At 37.5% G+C, this 23,404-nt stretch overlaps 1 protein-coding gene across 2 annotated transcripts; it reads left to right on the top strand.

The window, feature by feature from the left end:
* Nucleotides 1-1,957: 1,957 nt before the first annotated feature.
* On the top strand, nt 1,958-22,382 carry CEP43 (centrosomal protein 43). 2 transcript variants are annotated; one of them, XM_063390596.1, is made up of 12 exons: nt 1,958-2,185; nt 7,348-7,401; nt 9,248-9,302; nt 9,930-10,018; nt 11,280-11,414; nt 13,026-13,109; nt 14,523-14,740; nt 17,259-17,368; nt 17,990-18,058; nt 18,802-18,841; nt 19,511-19,604; nt 20,060-22,382. In XM_063390596.1, the coding sequence occupies exons 1-12, from the start codon at nt 2,096-2,098 to the stop codon at nt 20,132-20,134; spliced, it is 1,113 nt and encodes a 370-aa protein (XP_063246666.1). In that variant the 5' UTR covers nt 1,958-2,095; the 3' UTR covers nt 20,135-22,382. The 2 variants fall into 2 exon arrangements, with proteins under 2 accessions (XP_063246666.1, XP_063246667.1); XM_063390597.1 differs by lacking the exon at nt 17,990-18,058.
* Nucleotides 22,383-23,404: the final 1,022 nt, after the last annotated feature.

Here is a 23,404-nt window from a genome sequence, read left to right as displayed (position 1 = left end):
AAAATGAGTTGAAACACTTCAGAAGAATGCATTTTTCCATCTCTCAGCAGTTTACGTTAGGATTTAAGAATCAAGATAGAGACTTTCAGATTTTTTCTCCCTAACACAATCTGTTGTTTTGCTTTGATTATTCCCATTGCACAGATAGAACAAACAAATCCAGCTAAACTTAATTCCTAAAAGTGTGGTAAGGAAACATTTACAATACTCTGAGCAGATGTACACATTTTGTAATATATGTATATTCTCATGTCCTAATTTTAAATCAATAGACTTGGTCCATGAATTATTGTGAAGGCTTAAATTTGACTTAAAATGTGTTAATAGGCTGTAGCTATGTGTTTCTATGATTTTTACAGAGTTGACTTGGGTATTACATACTTTCAAAATGGAAACATTTCCTTCAAACGTGAGATAGTTTGGGGCAGTGCATTGCAATGGGACAGTGGACTGTGCTTTGCTGCCCTCAAGCTGATGGATATTTAGCTATATAATAGTCTGCTGTTTTGCAGAGCTCAAAAATGTTATCTGTGGAATGGATTCAAAATATTCTACATATATTTAAAAGCTAGAAGGCACTGTTTATGAAATGCTAAATTAATCTTACAATTATAAGCTATCTTCTAAGTCTACTGATTTGTCTTCCTTTGCTCTATCATTTTATCAATTGAGTTTTGTCTTTCCATTAAGTTTAGAGATCTAGTGAACAAATAAAAATAACTGTAGTACCAGACATTTTGTTTCTCCATTTATTATTTGTTTCTGACAGGGTTTTGAGAAATTAAATGGAAAGAATTTTTGTCTTAAGTGCTTAAGTACAGTGTTATGGGTTTACTTTAACACAATTTTGTAATTCAGTGAAAGACTACTAATGTTTCCGAACTTCAGGATTTCAAAATGCAACACTCTATTCTTTGGGCAGCTGTGGGAATGTGCGTAGGGCTCCAGTAGTACCTCCCATGTGTTCAGCAGAAGCGGGGTGGAGCGATGGGCAGCTGTCCTCGCAGGCTTGGCCAAGTCTTTGGAGCATCCCTGGGCAGCTGGTGCCCGTGTTTCAAAACAGCGCCCTGCTTCACCCGGGAGCTGTACGTGCTCTGCTCCTTAGGAGCATTCCTAAGTTAGGAAATTATTTGTCATATATTGGATTTCTCTTCAAGAAAAATTATAACACACACTGTACTATGTGGAAAAAAATGCCACATGTAGACCTGCAGAGAAAGCTTTATAATTTACAAAGCTTTATACTTGTTGTTTTAAAGAGCAACAACGGACATGCTTGTTATGAAGCAAGGGCTCCAGAAGTTCTTTTTGGTGCTGTTGAGCGCCAGGTGCCCTTGTGGGCAGCAGAGCAGGCGGGTGAGACCTTGCCCGGAGCGCGCTGCTGCCGTCAGAAGCTGCTGGAGCAGCGTGGCCCCGGAGCGGGGGCTGTTCTCCCCTTCAGCCCGAATTCAGAGCAGCCGCAGCTGCCAGGGGTGGAGCTGGCGTTGTCCAAGCTTCTTGAACTGTGACCGGCTCGGTGCTGTGCCCACTTCCCTGGGGCGCGTGCTCCAGTGCCCAACCACTCTCTGGATGAAAACATGTTCCTAATATCTAACCTAAGCGACTCAGCTTCACGCCATTCCTTTGGGTCCTGTCACTGATCACCACAGAGAGATCGCTGCGTGCCCCTCTGTTTCCCCTCACAAGGAAGTTGTAGACTGTGTTGCGATCTCCCCTCAGTCTCCTCCAGGCTGGACAGACCAAATGAGCTCAGCCCCTCCTCGTAGGGTTGCCCGGGTTCGAGCGTGGCGGGCGAACGGGAGGGACCCAGGGCGGGTCTATAACTTCAGCCGTTACCGCCGCGCCCGCTTTGAACTTCCCGCCCGCCGCCCGCGCTGCCCGTTCGCCGCCGCAGTTTCCAGCCTCAGCGGGCGGCAAAAGCGCCGGGTGACCGCGGCCTCTCCGCGTCCCCTCTCGGGGCGGTGCTGAGGGCGGTCACCGGCCCGGTCCGCCCCGTTCCCTGGGGTCCGCCCTAGGCTGGTGCCTGCGGCGGCGGCGAATCTGCGGGGCCGGTCCCGGCGCTAGCGCGGTTTGGCGGTTGTCAGGGAGAAGCAAGATGGCGGCCGCGGCGGCGGAGGAGGACACGGAGCTGCGGGACCTGCTGGTGCAGACGCTGGAGAGCAGCGGGGTGCTCAATAAGATTAAGGTGGGCGAAGAAGGGCCCCGCGCCGGCGGGGAGCGTTGGCTGACGCTGGCGGCGCTTCGCGGCCCTGCGGAGTGTGGGAGGACCGAGGCTTCCCGGGCTTCGTCCCCTCTCGCTCCCGCTTGCAGCCGGTGTTCCCGGCTGGAGCGCTCCCCCGGCGTCGCGGCCTGGCGGTGGCGCCTGCCTTCCCCGTGGTGTTCGCCGGCCGCTCGTGGTGGAGCTGGTGCGAGGGCCCGGGCCTGACCCTCGCCCGGCGCTGCCCCGCGGCCGCGGGAATTCGGGATCCCCCGGGCGGGCAGAGCCAGGGGAGCGGGGAGAGCCCGGCCCGGCTGTGCGGGATCGCTCGCAGGTACCGCGTGGCCGCAAGAGCTCCCTTGCTGCCGCCAAACTGGCTGGAAGCAATGGGCAGCAGCGTGGTGCCGGGGTGGGTGAAATGAATCCCTGCTTCGATACGAAAAGCCCTTGCTGAAAATTTCAAGTGGGAGTTGTTGTGGGTCGCTATGTAAGCACCTGTTCTTCTGGAGTGTGGGTTGCTTCAAGTTGTGCCTTGAAGGCTTGTTAAGTCCGGAAACTCTGGGGATGCTGCCTGCTTACAGGGAACAAATAAAGCTGTGTTAAGAAAATATACGGAAGATAGTGGAGTGCACACTGCTACCGAGTCTGTGGTGCAGCCTGAGCTTTTGTCAGAACGGGTAGGAAAATTGGTTCCATGTATTTTTGTTCAAATTCAAAGCTTCCAGCAATAACCATTGTGTATAATAGAGAGCAACACAGGTATGGAAGCCTAAAAATGAATGGATTTCCTTCAAGGCTGGAGGAGAAGGGTCTCAGAAGGATTTCAGATCAGGCATGGTGATGTTTTTCCACAGTGCTGTGTTTTAAGTCTCCAGAGGTGGGTGGTCGTTGCGGATAGTTCAGAAGAACAGCTCAGCAGTGGTTTATGGAAGTGAGAGCATCTTTCTGTATGTACTTTCAAGTTACTGTAGTTTGAACTAGTCATACTTTTCAGCAAAATAATATTCAGAACCATGTTGTTCATCCCTTTCAGATCCTTATTTAAGTTCTGTAAGTGAATGAAGATTCTAGCTCAAGTAACTGTGTTCTGAGTAGTGAGACCAGTAACAGATGTCAGGCCCTTTGGACCACCTGTTAACCACTCGTATACTGTTAAACAATGCAAGTATGGTGATAGTAAAGTTGTAATTAAAAAGAGCATGGCAAGGCAATTGGGTCACATTGAGCTCATGAGATGTAGTTTCTTAATTCCCACCTTTATGCAGTATGTAAATTTTCATACTGTGATTGTCAGCCCATTGAGTTTTATGTGAATAAGTTTATTGTAGTTCATTATTCTATAACGCTTAAACTGTGCAATATCCAATACTGTGTAAGATGTCATTACTGCAAATTAGCAAATGACTTCGAAAAATATGAAATGCAGCCTCCTTGTCAGATTATGCCTCTCCTTAATACAAGGCATTACTGTTTAATAGCTGGTATGCTTATGGCTAAGGCTCCTGACTGGAAGAACTCAGTGGGTTTTTTTCTTAGCTGTAAACCTTAATTAGCATGTGAGTTTGATGAGTGGTGACTGCAGTGTTAATGACTTACAGATTTTTTTTCTACTATTGCCTGACAAAAAGCCTGTTGCTGGAAGAATTAAGCTTGAACAAGGCTTCATAAACTGTCATCTTTTAATTGAAATTAGATTATACCATCCATTAAAAAAGTTGCAGTCATTCTTTTATTAAAATTAATTAAACTTATTTTTTTCAGTAGTATTTATCTATTATGTGTCATTTTTGTTAATTATGTGGTAGAACTGAACATTTACATGTTATCAAAACTGATGCTTATTTCATAGAAGTGAATGGTTAGAAGTGACCATTTTTCAAGTTGGATGAGGCTAGAAAGATAAATTAAAGTATTTGTGATTTATTGAAATAGCTACATTGAGTAGAAAAACATGTGGTCAGTGTATAGCTGCATTGGTATGAAGCACTGGAAGTATTGGAATTCAAGGGGAATTATTTCAGTGGATGGAATGTATCAGAGTGTCACACATTTTATAAAATAATGAGAGTAATTTTTAGAAAGAAACTTATTGTCAATTTACTTCTCTACTAAAACACAATTTTATAATGGCTTGCAGTTTATTTATCATTATTTTGAGATAGTATCTTGGATGCATTGGTGTTGATGTAAATTATTTAGCTGAAAATGTTATATGACGTTTTAAAAATTTGTTCATGATTTTTGTATTTATATTAAAGTTTGAGCACTGGAGTAATTAATAAAGTAATACTGTGAAAACTGGAAGTTGTAGAAATGTATTTGCTGCTTTCAGTTGAGAATTTCCTGTATTTCCTGTATTCTCTAAACTGCACTATGTGTATATATATACACACATAAATATATGTGTATAGTACAGATGTATACCATATATAGTTTGTTAATCATTGGCATTAGCCTGATGAATAAAACAGTTTACTAAGGAATTCTGTGAATACACAATAAAACTGTGGATATTTATATTTCAGTGAAAATTATCACTGTTTCTGTGTGACAGTGTACAAATAGGGGAGTTCTGTCTTGAAGAGAATGTAGTCTTTCTCCTGGGAAAGCTGTCATCATCTGAGCAAGAGGAGCCATTATCATTCTTGTGTGTTTCTTTGTTTTCTTATTTTCTTTTGGTTTATATATTTAATCTCTTGCTTTGGAATAATTTAAGTTTATATTACCTGAATTTTGCATCTTCTCTGCAACTTGCTGTTGCTGCAGTTGCATGGGGGGAGTTAGCATCACTAATGTTGTCTGCCTAGTAAAGCTTTTGGTCAGGTGGTACTGATAATTCCTTACTAATTTGCTTCAAAACCTGGACAGCTGAGGTACAGGCAAGTGGGGTGATGTTAGGATAAAAGTACTATTTTTTAATATGAGCATGTGCACAGGTCAGTTAAAATTGTCCTGTTAGCTTTTGCATCTTTGATCCATGTACAATAATGAATGGTGCTTTTGAATGTCTTAGAATTATTAAGGGTCACGATCAGCAGGCTGTGCAGTGTAACCTCCTGTTTTCTGCACATTGGGATGCATTGTTTGTTTTGAAGTGGTTCATGCCAGAAAATTAACTTAATTCTTAAATTCAAGGAGAATATTTTCTTTATGTAGCATCTATCTCTTTTTAGTTTTATAAATTAAGTAAAATTGTGCACTAAAGTGAATAAAGGTGAACTAGCTATTCACAGGGAAGGGCAACATCTGAGAGAAAATGACCATGTGTCATTAACTAGATAAGAAGAGGAAGAGAAGCACCTCTGTTAGTAATTAAAAGCCATTGGATTGGACCTAGAGGAGTGGAGCAGGCAAACAATCCCAGTTAAGTGGAAAAAAAAAAAAAAAAGTGACAGTTTGATATTGTTCCAGAGTCTTGAAACATTAGCTCTCTGGATTTGCTGATATACTGGCAACTACTTTCAGACAACTTTATTCTCCAGTCCCATGATCCAGACCCTTAGAGGTGTTTACCCCCACCCATGTGATTGACTGGTGTGTTTTATTTTGAACAGTTGTAACAGCCAGTCAGGAATGCTTTGTTATTTTTATTATCTTCTTATGTAATATGTTTGGTTTCTGTGGCCTAAGTGACAAAGAAAACCTTGCAACTGTTTCAGGCTTATCTTAGCAAGGTAAGACTAAATAAACATGTTATTAGCTGTTGGTTGCAAAGTTAAATGAAAACTGATTTTTTAAGAATAATATTTAAGTTAATGGGGTGTGCAAAAGGTCTCACCGATTGACAACTGTACCCCAACACCTGAGAAAAAGGTGAGAATAATAAATGAATTAATTGCTTATAAGAGGATTTTCTGTTTGAATGCTGTATCCCAGCAACTGAAAAAATGTGACTGCAATGTCAGTATGATCAGTGTGTGTGATTGTTGTGTTTTGCTCCTCTTTTGGTGAGAAATCCTTTTAAGTTTTTTGCATTATTTTTTGCCCTTCAATAAGGTGTCCAAAAAGAAGTTTCCTTAAAAAAGAAGTGTTTGGTTTTCCCATGAAAGGTTTTTGGGTTTGGGTTTTTTAGTTTGGTTGTGTTTTTTTGGGTGGGCTTTTTTGTTTGTTTGGTTGGTTTTGATGTTTGTGGGTTTTTTGTCGGTTTTGGGGTTTTCTGCTTTGTTGGGTTTTTTATGGGTGGACATTTGCTTTTGGTTTTATTTTTTTGGTGGGACGAACTAGTTACTTCATGTTTAGTTACCTCTTGTAATATATATGAGACAGTCCAGACATTCTTCATATTTGTCTTATTCTTAACTATGGAAATAAACCTTTCTTTTGAACTCTTTGTTTTTTTGCTGTTGGGAAAACTTTATTATGCTGTCTTTTTTAGTTTATTACTGCAGTGTTATCTACTGACTTACTTCAAAATGTCAGACTAAGAGTTGATTAAAGTGGCAAACAAATTCATCAAATTTATGTTATCCATTTGACACATTCAGTGAAAGTAGAAAACCTATAGTGCTTACAAAAATTATTTAAAAGTAGGCAAGGCTTAAGCTTCAACATTCAAAGTATTCCTTAGAAGAATTCTGATTCTTTATAATAATATATTTAGAAACAGGTAGGTAAATCATTATTGCCAGGAGTATTTGAGTGACTGTGATCATGTTCTTTTCCATGAGAAATTCTGGGGTTTTGAGTGTAATCTGATGAGAAATCATAGCAATTTGTATATCTTAATGTTTAGTTTTTAATGAGTTATTACAGCCTATTTGTTCATATTTCCTGAATGAGTTGTAAATGAAGGGTAGGTGTTTTGGAGCTGCCTGAAAGAGATGGATGTTTAACTCTCAGAAGAAACTAATGGGAGATAATTTAGGTACTTTGGAATCTTTTTATGTACAAAGAAATAATTTAGGAAGTCTTGTATCAAATTATGCTGCCCCCTGCCTTGTTCTCAGATTGGAAACTATTATTTCTCTGCCTCAAGTAATGTTGCCTGTAATCCTAAGTGTTTTAATTGCACTGATACAGATTACAGTCCATGCCAAGTTCCTTGAGGAGAAACAAATAGCTGTAAAGCTACTTGCTAGCTGTTTGCATCCTGTTTGCTTAGGAAAAAGGTGCTTTTAGAAATGCTGTTTGTTTTGTTTTTTATTTGGCAGGCAGAGTTACGAGCAGCTGTGTTTTTAGCATTAGAAGAACAAGAGAAAGTAGAGGTAAGAGAACCTTAAAAGATATATCAGAAGGAAAAAACATCCTTTGTGTAGAATTAAATATAATAGCTTTAATACTTTCTATTTGTGAAATGTAACAAGATAAAAATATCTATTTCTGTTTAAGATGCATAAAGAACACAAAACAGGACTGTCAGGGTGTTTCCTGATGTTTAAAAATTGAAATTAAGTAGCCTTTTGAAATTACAATTTTTAGTGTCTGTCTCACTGGGTTTATATGGCTTCTGTCCAGTTAACCAGAATAGCTAAGTATTTTCTCCATCAAATACATCTTTTAAAAAAGATATCTACTTGACTTATCTAGATTTTATCTAATCGGAATAATGTCTTCTGAAATTGAAATTACTATACTGGGGTGTTTTGATAAGTGTATTTTGAAAGCAATTTAGTCCAATAAGATGCCAAGTATGCTAATGCTTATGGTGTTTCCCATAAGGATGTGGTAGGCTTGCTTCAGGATAATTTGCTTTAACACTTAAGGATGAATTCTTAATAAAGAGGTGGACTGTACTGATATTTCAGCAATATTAAGGGAATGAGATACTGATTCATGATGGCATAACAGCACTGCTGTGGTATACAGGTACCAGTTGTGTGACCTCTGCCACTGCCAACTTTGCTTCCTGTCCTCTGTCTTTCCATTTTCTAGAGCTGGGGAGTAGAGAGTGCTGTATGTCCATGCTCTCTGCTGCAGAAGGAGAGGAATGGAAAACTGTTCTATTCCTCTACTGGTTAGATGGCTCTGCTCTCTCTGGAAAAATGCTTAACTGAAATTGGGATGTTAGTAAGGACAGGAAGTAGTTATTCTATGATATGAGATTCCATATTCCAGAAATTTAACATGAGATAGCTGGAAAAGATGTGGTGGAAGAGTGATACAGAAGAACAGTGCCATCTCTTTATGGGAAGCTTCAGGATATTACAGAGCCCCCAGGGGACAACCTCCCACACTGCCTGGGGAATAATAGCAATAGTTCAAGTAACGTGAAGAGAGATTTGCTACAGTACATTTCAGCTCACCATTTCTCAAAAGGCTTACATGTGCCATGGTATTTTAAATTTACACTGGTAACACTTACCACTATTCTGAATTCTTAAATATTAAGCAAAATGTCCTTTTTTCAGGTAGCACTTTTTTGTGTGTTAGCATTTGCAGCTGTAGCGATAAATACATTAAACTTTTTAATGTATTTAAATGTTTTTTTTACCCAGGATATCCATTCCATCTCAGGAATGGGATTTAGAATTTGTTTTGAACAATCCCAAAATGATTTTGACAAAACCAGACATAGCATATTGATTTATTTCTATTTAAAAAATGAATAGGGCAAATCTAACAAGGGCGAAAAAACCATTTTTCGTAATACCTTTGAAGGTGTTGTAATTAATAGAAGATTAGTATTGATTTGTGTGCTAATAATTAGCATGGCCCACATTTCGTCTGGAAGATTTGTAAATTTCCATTTTTTTAAAAGGTTGGACTGAATTGCCCTAAACTTTGCACTGTATTAGAGGAGCAACTTAGGAAGTTACCTGCTTAGCTTACCTCTTCAGTCATTAGATAAATAAAAATCAGTATGTTATTAAGAATTTTTGTGAAATTACTTTAGCTCTGAGATAAATTTAATTTGCCTAAATAAATTATTGCTACATAGCTTTTACTTGTAGTTGTAGAATTCATCCAAAGGTAGATTTTTCAGAAGTGAATTGCATGGGCAGTGCATCATTGTGCAGCAGAGTACACCAAAACACTAGGTTGCTGTGGTTTTCAGTTTCTTGCTAGCATGTAGATGACATTAATTGCTGTTTGGTTTTTGCTTTTTGACAGAACAAAGCACCTCTGGTAAATGAAAGCTTGAAAAGTTTTTTAGGTACAAAGGATGGTAAGTTCTTTGTTTAGTATATACTTCTCAAGATAATAAAAATAGGAGACAAAGGATTAAATCTTTGAATCTTATTAACAATGCAGTCTCTGTTACATTAATTATGCTTTTGTTCCTTTCAGATGTCCTAATTACTACTCATTCAGAATAGAGTTAAACCTATAATTTTTAAAGTTAGTATTGCTGAAGTTGTATTTTAAATTAAAGTGATTAAAGCATTGAAGTTAATATTTCATGATGCCTTATGGTTGTTCTAACTCAGACATTGTAGACCAATAGAAACAGTAACCAGTGAAAACTAAGAATAGAGGTATAGGAGTGAATGCACATATAGGACGAATGTCAAAATGATGTTTTTAAAACAGCTGAATAGTTAAAAAAATGCTGCATGTGAATTTTGTAAGCAGGCTGTAATGCTCTTGGAGTATTACTGGCTTAAATGATTTTGATATGATGGCCAAGTTCAAAATTAGGGGGTTGGTACAAAAACTTGCTGTGAGGTGGTAGTTTGCTGGATGTCTAAACTATGTCCATACTGAAGCCATGTGTCCTGGTGTTAATGTTAAATCTTTGAAATAAGATTTATTTCTGTCTGGTGTATTTTAACTCTTCTTATTTTCTTTTTAGGTCGCTTGGTAGCAGGTCTTGTTGCAGAATTTCTACGGTTTTTCAATCTTGATTTTACTTTAGCTGTTTTTCAGCCTGAATCAAGCACAGTAAGATATACTGGTTTTGTTTGTATGCAATGCTCATTGTTTGAAGTGTATGGCAATGAACACAGAAGCTATGGCAGATCTGTTTAAAACACTTACTTGTTTTTATTTAAAATATTCTTTTAATGTTTTGTCTGTAATAGGTACTTAGTTGTGAAAATACATTTTTCAGGGAAGTGGGCTAATATGAATGTTTCGCTTTATCAAAATCAATACTTGGGAGCAGTGCTTCATTTGTATTGTAAAGGCATCTTATGCTCTTTGAAACACCCCCTTCTGTTTTCCAATAAATGCGTTTATGTCATCTATTGCAGAGCATAAAGCAAATTTGGCCAAAGTTAAGTGAGCTGGCTAAGACTGCTGTGTATAGTGCTGAGAGATTTGACTTTGTCTCTGCTAGCCTCTGCCTCTGAGCAGTTCTTGTACTGTGCCTTTATCCAGTGTGCTTGACTTTGGTGGCTCACTTCAGTATTTGCTTGCCCTATGTTCTGACAGGGAGTGTCACTATGTGATCACAAGAGATCAAGATAACCAGGTGCCCTTTGCAGTGTTGCCATCTGGAGTTGTGCTAACCAACCTGTAGCTGTAGCATTCTGCTTCTCCTATAGTGTGAAATCGAGTTTGAAAAAGTGTTGTTGGGGTTTTTTGTGGGTTTTTTTGGATGATACCAAATTGCTTTCATCCCTTTTTCGTTCCAAACCCATGTTTTGTTAATGTGAAACAGAGACACAAAGTAAGTGTTGACCTATGCAAGCATAGTTCTGTATGCACAGAAATGGCAATGCCCCATCATCCATGAATTTGCTAGGACCAATGGCTGGGTGTCCTTGGATCCACTTTTAAATGTGATTGGCTAAAGTAATTTGGCCACATAAATTCTTAAATCCCAAAGCATGCTAATGGTGTCTTGTTGCACGTTTAAAATAATATCGCATGATCTGTGACGAGTTCAGGTACAGATCAGAAGTAAATTGTGCAGTAGATGGTATCTAAAAGGTGTAGATGTGGCACTTAGGGACATGATGTAGTGGTGGACTTGATGATCTTAAGGGTCTTTTCCGACCCTTATGATTCTATGATTTTATTACTTTACTCCACAAGCAACAAGACATCATAAATAATCACTGTTTAGTCCAGGTAGAGCTGTGTTAAATAAGACTTTTTAATATTACAAAATTAATCTTTTGTTTTTTGACAGTTATTTCAATGTTGTGATTCTTTTTTTTTTTTTTTTTTTTTTTTTTTTTTCCTGTTGTCCCCCCAGCTAAATGGCCTTGATGGTCGAGAAAACTTAGCTCGAGATTTGGGAATTACGGAAGCAGAAGGTACTGTGGGTGGCCCCCTGTTGTTGGAGGTTGTTAGGAAGTGTCAGCAGAAAAAGACTTCAGGTGGTGGAGAAGTAAGTAATAGTAACTTGAAATTTCTTTCTTTATAATTTTTTATTCTTTTTTTTTTCCAACAATGAAAAATAAACTGAAATTATGAACACTTGGTTATTGTACTATTACACTGTTTCAGGTCTTTTATATTATGCCTTCAACTTATCAGATAAGACATAAACTTTATGACTATTGTTTTTAATACCACCCTAGAGCTCTTTATTAATATTCTATTACAGCATAGTAACATGGAATGAATCTAGATAAATGACACAAAACACTGTGTTACTTATTTTCGAATTTCTGGTGTGCTTTGATAACACTTCTATATGTACCTGTTTTCCCTGGCGTACATCTAATTTTAATATGACCTGAAAAGCCTCAAATGAGTTTTGTCAACAGCTTTAAAGCACTACTGAAAACATATGTACTTAAAATTAAATATATCCAAGTATTGAACTACTGGAAGGCAATGGCAGTAGTATTTGAATGGAATAGATAATTAATATGTTGATTAAGCGAGTTAAACCCAACCAATAGCATTTGATCGTGACTTGAAAGAAAGTTCTCTACACCCAGGATGCATTCAGTGTCCCAAAGAAAGCTTAAATTCAGGAGTGGTTGTCACAGACTTCATAACAGCAATTGTCTGTCACATGAAAGGGGGATTTCCTTGTATTTGATCAGTCTGGGAATGCCCCAGGAAAGCCAAGAGCCTGTGCCCGGCCAGTCTGTCCATGTCCTGTTCTGGGCACTCCATGAGCACTCCTCTGTGTCGGAGGGTGTTTTACTGACGTGCAGAGGGACACGTGCCAGTGTGTTGGACTCAAACCCCGTAGTGCCATTTAGAAGGGAGAGCCCCTCCTGGATCTCCTCACTATGATTTCCATGCTGTGTGTGACTGCAGCTTCCCAGTTTTCTCTAGTTCTACTCTCAATTGTCTTCTCAGTGTCAAGTTTGCATACTGTCGAAGTGAGGATGGTGGACTTGTTTCTAGTTGGATGCATTTATGATAGGATCAGAGAATTGTCAAGGTTGAAAGAGACCTTTAAGATCATCCAGTTCAAGCGTCAGCAAAGCACCATCACTGTAACCCCTAACCCAGTTGAATTAACAAGCTGGTAATTTTTGTGGAGTCATATAACATTATATGAATCCTGCATACCCCTGCAGTATTTTTGCGCCCAGCACCACATCCAGATGCCTCTTAAACACCTCCAAGGATGGTGACTCCACCAGCTCTCTGGGCAACCTGTTCCAATGTCTGACCACCATAACAGCGAAACATTTTTTCTACTATGAAATCTGAGTCCCCTCTGTCTCATCTTGAAGCCATTTCCTCTAGACCTCTCACTGCAGGCATGGTAGAAGAGACTGGTCCCCACCTCCTTACACCCCCCGAGCCTCCTCTTGTCTAGACCAGCTGCCTCAACTGTTCCTCTTAGGACACGTTTTCTAGATCCTTCATGAGTCTCATTGCCCTCCTCTGGACATGCTCCAGCATCTCAATATCTTTTCTAATGTGTGCAGCCCAAAACTGAATGCAGTAGTCAAGATGCGACCTCACCAGTACCAATTATTACAAAAATAAATATAAGTTTTTATATAAGTGCTCATTTTGATCTTCTTAGGTGGCTCCAGTTCTAACTGACAGCCAATGCCCCACATCAAAATCATCTGATGGACGGTCGAGTGCACACTCTATACCACATAAGGTAAGATTATCTTTAATGTAAAGCTTTGTAACATACGTGAGATGGGTAAAAGAGAGAACTCCTGTGAAACTGCAGATATGGCAGCATTCACTTACATGATTTGCAATTTGAAAATATTTATTCCCCTCAGCGAAAAACTTTCATAAATGAACTGTTGTGCTTATACTTTTCTGCCGTGACGCAGTACAGGGCCCAGAATAGAAAAATAGCTGTAGCTTCCTTTTACTGTAGCCAGGCTATCATTAAGGTCTTAATTTTCAAAAACAATTCAGTTCCTCTAGGATAGGAAACCAAAATATTTTTATTACTACCACTTGTGGGTTTAAGTGCTTTTTCCTGCCCTAGAAAATTGAGCTACTGCTAGTAATTGAATGTGATTCTGTGACTGAGATAAAATAGCCTTGGTATGAAAAAGACCTGCCAAAGGAATTTTCACTTTCATGGCCTTTAGTCTGAAAATTTGACTTAAGCCTTCTGAATGAAAGTTAAAGACTGATGTAAAAATACTTCAGACAGTACAACCTACATACATATTTGCTATCTGGATCAAATAATACTTTTTGTTGTGTTTCAAAACTGTGCTGCTGTTAGTTTGTAGAAAGGAAGTGAATGTAATAAATCTTTTACTGGCATAATTTTAATAAGTCTAGGAGAAAGTAAAAATAGCAGTATTCCTTGCAAGGTAATAATATAAAAACATTTTTCTTTCTCGGCACCTTGTTTATCTAGGTAAATTAGAATATTGTTCTTTGGGCCACAAAGCCATGCTAAGTTAGAGCTTGAGATGTATGACTTGATGTTAAAGGTTACCCATGGAATTGTCCTTACATTCTAGACTGTAAGTCTGAGCCATAAGCATAAGAAGACTGAAAGTTATGTAGTTCTGAAGTCTCGCTTTTGTCATTTTTAGTTTTAGTATTTGAGAGAACGTGTCAGTAACTCCAGTTTTCTTATGCTTAATACTTTAAAACCTAGTACTATGTTGCAGAGATTACCATTTAATATGGAACTTGGAGTAATTTTCATGGGTTTAAATTGATTTCTTTTGAATACAATCGCTGTAACTAAGAACCTTTGCAAAATAACATGAATAAAGCATAAGAATCAATCTGTCTATAGAGTTCTTTATTTGATAACCAAGATACTTTAAAACGGTTTGCTTTTATAATAGAGGTGATGTAGATAGCATAGCAATGCACAGGATGGAACAAAAGATTTTAATGGCAGCAACAATAAAGAACACTTTCTAAAGTGATAAATGACTTTTTGCTGGTGTTGTTCTTGATGATACTGATGAATGTACTAGTAATGTTTTAAAAAGTGATGCTAGGTGTATTTTATATGTTGTGCATTTATATATGTACTTAGAGTATTACATGACATGAATACTTACTGCAGTCTTTATCTTTCAAGGCTGCTGAAAACACTCAGAGTGATACAAGTGTCTCATCAGGGGAAGCAAGCAAAAGAAGTATTCATTTTATGCCTAATGAAACAAAACTAGATCCTCAACTAGAAAACAAAGACTTGAATACCAAAGAAAAAAATGATCCAGTTTTGGATGAAGATGATGTAGAGGGAGATTCTTTCTTTGATGACCCTGTACCCAAACCAGAAAGAACTTATGGCTGGTAGGTGACATGGATGTTCTTCTAACACATGGTTTATTTTTGTCCTCTGTATGCTTGCAGACCTTTTAGAGCTATTAGTTATTTGATTATTTGCTTTTGTAAGTGTTCAGATATGTAACATTTTGTTTCCAAAATATTCACGCCCCTGATTTTGTTCTATTGAACAATTCCATGACTCTATTTTATTCTATGCACAGTGTCCTCTGGGATCTCTTGGGTGTATTATGAGTGGAAAAACCTGTATCACTTTAAGGTGCATCAGTGAGGGTATCTAGTGTCCCCTGCCGTTTCCTTGGTGTAATGACCATGTGAGGCACAGACATCAGTGTTTCTTCTTGCAACAGAGCTGCAGTGGTGATCTCCACTAAAGGAAGTGGACACTGACAGGATTGTGCATTAAATATGGATATGCCTTTGTAATACAAAAACCACTCTGAACTGGCTCCACAGACTTTAATAATAAGGAAAGCTTTTTTACAGCTGAGGATTTTCTCTTCGCATTGCAACACCCTTTGTGTTTTCAGTGGAGAGTTGTTACTTCTTCCTGTGCCAGTTTTGCAGCTGCATCTGAAGCACGTTTTCTATTGTTGATCTGTGGAGTCTGATGACTGAAAAATGCCATTTGAAACAAGAACAAGTGACTGAGCTATACAGCAGCTTTGTTATAAAACTGAAAAACCTATCTTTGTGTTATCATGTTATCTTGAAGCTTAACTTAGATAACACTGTATTGAGCAATGCTGCAGGATCATTTAATGGTGTTCTTTTGCTGTGCTCAAGTAATCAGAGAATTGCTCCAGCTCTGTGCTGATAGTGGGCAGAGGGTTTTTTTGTATTACTGCTACAGAAGATGCTTAGTCTTAGAGTGGGATCCTTCTGGTAGACCACAAAGTAATAATGCTTTGTAGTTAAACCAGGTCTCTCTTTAGTAAATTAATAGACTCTTTCTGAAAAAGTATTTATAATACAGTTTTTGTTGGATGTTTTTTGTTGGAGTAGACTTTATTTTTTCCTTGAAGAGCAGTGATTGTACTCTGGAAAATATTGTGTGTTACAGCTAATCCTACTATAGTATTTCTTTTCTCCTTTTCTAATTGTTAATATCAAGATTAAAACTGCATCAGAGTGCATTCGCTCCTTATTGAGAGCTTGTTTAACTAGCCTTTACCAAAGTAACTGTTGTAGCAGGAGGTTTAAATGATAACTTGGGTAAATTAGAAAAGTCTGTAAAAACTTTTGCATAATAATAGTATTTACTGATTTCTTAATTTTTGAGCATTCTTGTATGACAGCATGGGAAGTTTTCTTTGAAACCGGGTAAACTAGATTTCTTCTAAAAGACAATCCAAGAAACAGACTAATTATTTAGTAAAGTAAGGATTTTTTTTCCTAGTAGAGAAACTCCCTACAGAAAAAATTGCTTCTGGATTCTGTGTGTCTGTAGTAGAGTCACAGTCCACAAGTAGTATTTTGTAGCACATAGCTAGTGTGGTAACATCCCATAATAAGGTTTGCTGAGTGTGTTACCAGCAAGTGAGCTAGAAGCTATTTGCAGCTGAGCTCTGTGAGCTCTGCTCATTTTTACCTTCCTGACAACTCCTCTAGAGGGCAAAAAATCCCCTGTATTCTTCAGGTAGAATCCCCTTTGTGGTCCTTTGTGCTGGTGTGCTCGAGTCTCAAGGGATAAACAAGCAGGACAGCTGCCAGCATTGCTTTCTTTGCAAAAAGGTAATTTCCTTATTTAAATCTTGCCCAGTCATTTAAGATGAGTTCAGAGCAAGCAGTTGCTAATGTGAGAGATGATCCAGGCACTCATTATCTCTGTCTCTAACCTATTGTTCAATATTTTGAAGCACTTTAATGCACGATGTTACACATGATATTTTGTTGATATAGATATAATGAAGATTCAAATGGTGCTCATTATTAATAGGAATGGAATCAAAATAGCAAACAATTTAGGCAATACTAAAAGAGAAAATCTTGGTCTCTTTGAATTTGTATTTATTCATCCTTTAGTTGTAAGTAGGATTTGAACTAGGTAGTAGCCAAATGAACTTTAACATGTTGTGAGATCTATCTTCCTATAACCAAGAGGTTTTCATTCTGTGAATTGACTGCTCCTAGAATTAATAGCTTCATCAGATGTAATCTGTTTAAATTGTAAAAACTGAAGTACTGATCCGAATCTTTTTTCTTTTGGCTGCATTTGTGTGTGGGGATGATGAAAGGTCCCTAGACATAAATAGTGATGCTGACGAAGGTTCTCTGTCTGTGAGAGAAGACAGGCGGAAGTCTTTGCGTGGGTGAAAAAGTGGCGTTCTCAGTCAATGTTGTGGTTGACACTTGTGCCAGTGAACTGCCTACTGCTTTTAAGGTTGCAGAGTGAATAGCCCTTTCCCCTTGCTCTTTTTTGCTGTAGTTTTACTGTTCTAGTTTTATGACAACTTAATAATAGAGAAGAAAGTAATGATGCATATTTTACAGCTCTGTGAAGTACTTATTTCTTTTTTTACAGGAAAACTGAGGCTAATAAAGCAGGAGGTCTAGCATCCCTTTCTGATGCACCGGCTCTGAAAAGTGGGTTAAGTTCCCTAACTGGTGCACCTTTGCTAAAGGAGTCTGATAGTAAGTTTTCGTATTATTTTGTGTTTTGATGATTGCAGAAGTTATTTCTGTAATGAAATGAATGAGCTATGCGTTCAGGTGGAAGAATGATAGAGTATGTGGCCCCCTTCTGGTGGTAATGTGCTTTACAGTAGTGCTTTCTTAGCGAGTGATGGCATATTGCTTTGGATATATTGTGCTACCACTGGGGTATTTTGTGCTTTGGAGCATGAAATACTTATCTACATCCCTTTTTTTGTATGTATAGAATACAGTGTATATAAAGGATTATATAATTAATGATAATTCTACTGCTCAGTTTTAAACTGAAATTGTCTTATTCTTTTGCATTATCCTTAATTACTTGTAACAGTTCTTTAGAAGTATTTACTTTCATGTTGTAAATCCCTGAGTAGTGGGACATTATTCTTGTTTACTCCCTAAGTTTTTAAGTGTTATCAGAGTTTAAGTGCTAATATAATATGAATATAATATTGCCGTACAATACTGTGAAAGTACGTAAGTACGTAAAAAAGTACGTATAAAGGAAGAGTTGTTATAAATGGTTGGTTTTTATGTGTAGGTGGGATCTTACCGATGAGTGTCAAATCCAATTTCTGATATAAGTACTTTTGTTTACAGATTTGGATAGGAACTCTGTTTTAAAAGACCTGCGGTTGGTGAATGCAAAGCTGGGATCACTAGAATTAGGCAAGTAATTGCTAAACTTGAGGAAGCTCTGGTATTTTTGGTTGGCTATAACTGATAAATTCTGGCCCAGTTTCTTAAAGGAATCTGAGAAACTCAGATACACATATTGAACTCAAATCTTCAGCTTTTACTTACATTATTTGATTTAACATATATTGTGAAGCTTAATGTAGTTAAAAGCAAGATGTGATCTAAAGAAATACAGAAAAGTGAAAACTGGTGTCTTGTGGGTTCATATTTTACACATGGAGCAAAAATTTCATTCAATCTGTGCATACCTTTACTAATACCAAGTGATGAATTTTGTTGTTGAGGTTTCTACAAAAAGTGCAGGTTTAAATTTTTGCTAAAAGATAGCTTGGTAAGTATTACTGCTTTGCAGTGGCATATTTAGTTGCTCTCCACACCTTTGAAAGTTGCCTTTCTTTTGGTGCAATATGAAGAAGGTGTGATGGAAGAATTCTCTCAAAATAGAGCTGTCAAATATTTAAGTTTTGTATTCAGCAATGCAGCTAACTTCCTGAAAATATATGAATATTGAAATATTGAAACAGTTTATGTTAATAATACTGAGATTAAATGATGACAAATATAACTCATCTTTCTAATCAGTGTAAGTAATTTAATATACTCCCACTTTTGCTGATCATCAAACCATATATTTTGATGCAGGAATAGATTGGGTTTTTTGTGTTTCCTGAAGAGAAAACTTGTTTGATTAATACCTTTTAAATCATATTTAGGAAATGGAGATGATGATGAATATGCTGATGACTTCAACAGGTAAGAGAAGGATCATACCTCAGCAGGGTAGTACTTCATGCAGCATAAGCATATTCAATAGCCTATTTGAGTTATTTCATAATATGGCAGACAGTCACTATCACTGGGATCTGTCAGTATTTCTGAACTACTTTAAACTTCAGTTTGCTATTTTAATAAATTTAATTATGAGTTAAATAACAACCAAACCATATCTCTTTTTGTATAGGGATAATGAGTTCCTTAAAAACCTACTGCTAACTTCAGCATGATACTATGTTGGGTTTTTTGTGGAAGGGTTTTAAGGTTTGTTTTTTTTCCTGAACCATGCACTTAATAATGTTTTAGTAATTAATGCAACTAGTCAATAATTGTGTTGTAAGCTGAGATATTCAATTGGAAAATAAAACATCATGAGTAGTCAGTAATAAATATTTAACAACCTCATGCTTATGATGTGAAGGTGTTGGTGTTTGTAAATTGCATGATTGAGGCCTAAGTATTTCTCAGTATTTACTATGGCTTCATTGAGGTAGAAAGCCTTTAGTTGTTATGGAGTTTTAAGGAACTTCACATCTAACTTCCTAGACAGGGCAATTTCAATCAAATGTCAGGTATAAAGTAAATGTTGTACCTGGACATGTGATAAGGAAGTCTTATTTTTGTGCTTATGGTTTTCTTTCCCTTCAGTATGAGTCATCGCTCAGAAAAAAGTGACATCAGTATTGGTGAAGAAATAGACGAAATTTCTGTGGGAACAGAAGAGTCTAATGCCAGTGATAAAGTATGATTGTTTTTAAATTGTTGTTCTTTATATTCTTCTGATCTTGTCTTGACTTCGTTTGCAACCTTCTGTGAAGTAACGTGCTGTTATCCTCAGTTCCTAGGCTGGATGTTGAGATTGTATGGTTTGTTAGATTCTGGTTTTTACACCTAGTATCTTTGCTAAGTTAGATGCTATATGGAGTAACAAAATACCAACAAAACAAAAACCCTGCAACAGTTGTTCAGTAGAAAAACTCACTATGACTTTCTAGGTGTGTAAAATGTGTTTGAAGATGGTTCAATGCCCAGCATACAAAGTTTTACCACAGTATCTCAAGATCTGTCTGAGCACCTCCTAAAGGATTGTGTAATCTCACTGAAAGAGCTTGAGGCAGAAAGGTATATGAGGGAGTACATGACATAATAGTTACTGGTTTTGTGATTTCTGAGTTTGCAATTTTATTTATTTTCTAGCTCGAAAGCATCACGCAAGACCTTACCATTTCTCAGTTAAGTGACGTTGCAGATTATCTAGAAGACGTGGCATAGAATTGGACAGGAAAAATCTTTCATTGTGCTGGACTAGAAGACTGCGGTGGACTACTAATTTCAGACAATCACCTTTTGCTGGAATGTCCACTCCCTATTTGTGCCTTGTGATTCAAAAAAGCCTGTAGGTGAAGAAGGTTTTTAAATATTCTTAACAAGAACTAAATGAAACAGCGTTTTCCCATTTGAGTCTGATATCAGAATTACTTTCTTCATTTGGTTCAGCCAAACCTTTCACAGCAGGAGGTGGATTTTCCAAGCAGGATGTCCATTGCGGGCAGTGGACATGATAAAAAACAATTGGTAAGAGAACATCGAGAAAGAGGCGTGTGGCTTTATAGTGAACTTGCACTGTTATTTTAACAGTCAGATTTTTTTTTAAAGATAACCAAAGCAAGAACCTTCAAAAGTAGTGGTTCAACTCCCACTTCTTTTAACACAATCTTGTCAAGTCAGCATGTAGTACATATTTATGGTAACTCTAGCCACAATACCTAATTACTCCAGACTTACTTGAAACTGGTCTTTTACAGACTCTTCTGAAAGTTGGACTTTACCTTTTTTAAAGGCATATTAAATTGAGAGTGTCTGAACTCTTAAACCTAAATTTAGCTGTATTTAGGAGCTAAATTTAGCACTAGTCTTAACTCAGAATATCCTTGTTTAAATGTTTGTCAGACCATTGATGTTAAGACCTAAGCTGTTTTTATATATGATAATTTCATCAATGTTATCTGTTGCTAAATCACGAAAGGTAATTTTGTAAGAATTCACAAATCAGTAACTAAATCTTATGGGATAAGTTTTTAACAGTGTGTAATAGTTGGTGGAGCTTTCATTTTTGAGGGTTCTTCACATGCTGTAAGTTCACTTTCATTCTTGAAAATCATTTAGAGTAAAAATGAGCGCCAAAAAGTGAAACTACTAAACTGCTTTTCAGATTCTGACTGCTGTACAAAGTTCAATGCAAATACTAAAAAATACCCTACCCAAGACATTATGGACACTAAGTTCTAGCTAAGAGCAAATTCATGTATTTTCATGATGCTCTTGCAGAACAGGGTCAGTCATGGCAAGGTTGACAGTTCTTCAATGATACTGGTGCAAGTGGCGCTGCTATAATGTGTAGGTCATGGACATTTGTAATACTGAAACAAGACTTCAAAATGTGCACTTTCTGAACATTGTGAACACATCTGGAAAATAAACATGTAAGTGAATATAAATAATTTTAATTACCTTTTTTCTCTTTTTTTAGGATTTATCATTTTCCTTTTCAGGAACACTGTTGGTCTGTCTTGAGTAGTCACCACAGTGGAAGTAGCATGCCAAACTAAAGCCATTGGTTAAGCATATAAAGCTGCTACTAGCACTGGAGGCTGACTTAAATATTTTTTTTGCACTGGGCCAGCAGGCCTGGAGCAGTGCTGGGAAGTTAGGCTTGTACATTACATAAATGATTTGAGAGGAGACAGCAAAAGTGTGCCTTTTATTTATGTGCACCCCAAATATAGCCAGCAAAAAAGCATCTGAGTATTTAGTCATGGTGTTAACTTTTAACTTTGTGCCATATTGTAGCAGCTGAACACAGAGGAGAATTTTTTTCACCCCAAAAAGTAAATGTGTGATAACTTCAAATAGGAACAATGTTGTAGCATATGATATAGCCTGTGTAAAAAAATCATTTCAGGGTAAGGGAACCTGTGCCTCAAGATACTGTGTATGGAAAAGTTTGGATTGGACTTTTTTCCCCTTTTCTTTTTTCCTTTCTTTTTTTCCATTATTTTTTTCCTTAAGAAGAGTCATCAGCATGTCTGAAGGAAATAAAATTCCACATGAACAGTTTTTTGGCATTCATTTTTAAGCCGTATGGAATAATACAGAGGTAGTGTTGTTTGCTTTCTTACATGCCTTGGGAAAACATGATGTTCCTTTACCTGTTAGCTGTAGGATATGTGGCAATTTATCATACCAAAAGAAGCCAAACGTTTATTAAAATATTTCTAATTGCATTTGAAGATGTGGCCTTACCATTAACTAATTAGATATTTTAAGTGTTAACATGACTTGTGTTAACAGCCAAGTATTGTTCTTTTACCTTGGGAGTTAATTGGAGACCTTGCACTTTGGCTCTAGTTGAACGAAATACCAAAAAGTGGTTAAGTCTCCATGCTGTTCCTGCTGTGAGCTTTTACTGAATTGTGTATGATAATTGAAATTGTAAAATAAAGCTGTTGTGCTGGCTAAATCGTGTTTTGAGACTTGTTGAACCAGAAATCTTAAAATTTTGATAAATTAAGGAAGCTCTGTAGGAATTGGGGGGGTTTTATGAAAAATGCTGGTTTTATGGTCCAGTCTGCACTTGAGAATCCTTTTAAGCCCAAAGGAGCTTGCAATTCCTGATGATGAATTTGGTTAAGACTTGGCAGAACTGTGTTAGTGGTATCAGCCCAAGTTGTCAAATGGTTTATGATTCAATAAAGGAAAGAAACCCAACAATCTTGATTGGCAAAATTTTGTCTCGTTTACCATTGTTTGAGGTATTTAAACATAAATGACACATAAAGCTCTCTTTAATTGCTTGTTTCACTGTATATTTCAAACCATCTTGATTAGTATTTCACATAGGCTTCTCCCAGAAGGACCAATGCAGTTGGGTACCCCACCTCAGATGTTAGAATTGACAACGAGAGCCCTGTCATAAAAGACAGGAACATTTCTGTAAACGGAGAAGCAAGTGTTGGAGAAGGACACTGATGACTGCTCTGTGCAGTTCTGTATCAACTAGGTCTGGTTAGAAATACTCTATTTTGTTAAATGCTCTCTAACTTTTTTAACAAATTCTGTGATTTTTCAAAATTAAAAACTAGACTATGACTGACAGTTTATAGCACTAATGTGGCTTTTATAATAAGGATGAATTACAAAAATTATACCTTTTTTTAGTGAAGTTACTGCATTCCACCTCCTTTTAAGTTAAATGGGAAACCACAGCACATCTCATAAAATATTTCCTTGTAAGTGATGCTTTCCCCAGATGTAATAAAACCACTGTCAGCTTTAGACTGTTTTGACAACATACAGGCACTACACCTAGCTCTTGAGATAACTGAAACACCTGATTAGGTGATGCTGGTAAGTACGGGTTTACTTCTTAGTTTTCATTTTAGTGTAGTCATTTTCACTGATGAAATACTATGGACAAAGACCAGCCTTCAGGAAAAAAAAAACCATTATCCATGGGTAGAACTCTGTGGTGCCAGATGCATG

This window comes from Prinia subflava, chromosome 2 (assembly GCF_021018805.1).
Source record: "Prinia subflava isolate CZ2003 ecotype Zambia chromosome 2, Cam_Psub_1.2, whole genome shotgun sequence".
NCBI lineage: Eukaryota > Metazoa > Chordata > Aves > Passeriformes > Cisticolidae > Prinia > Prinia subflava.
This window is presented reverse-complemented; position numbering and strand designations above follow the sequence as displayed.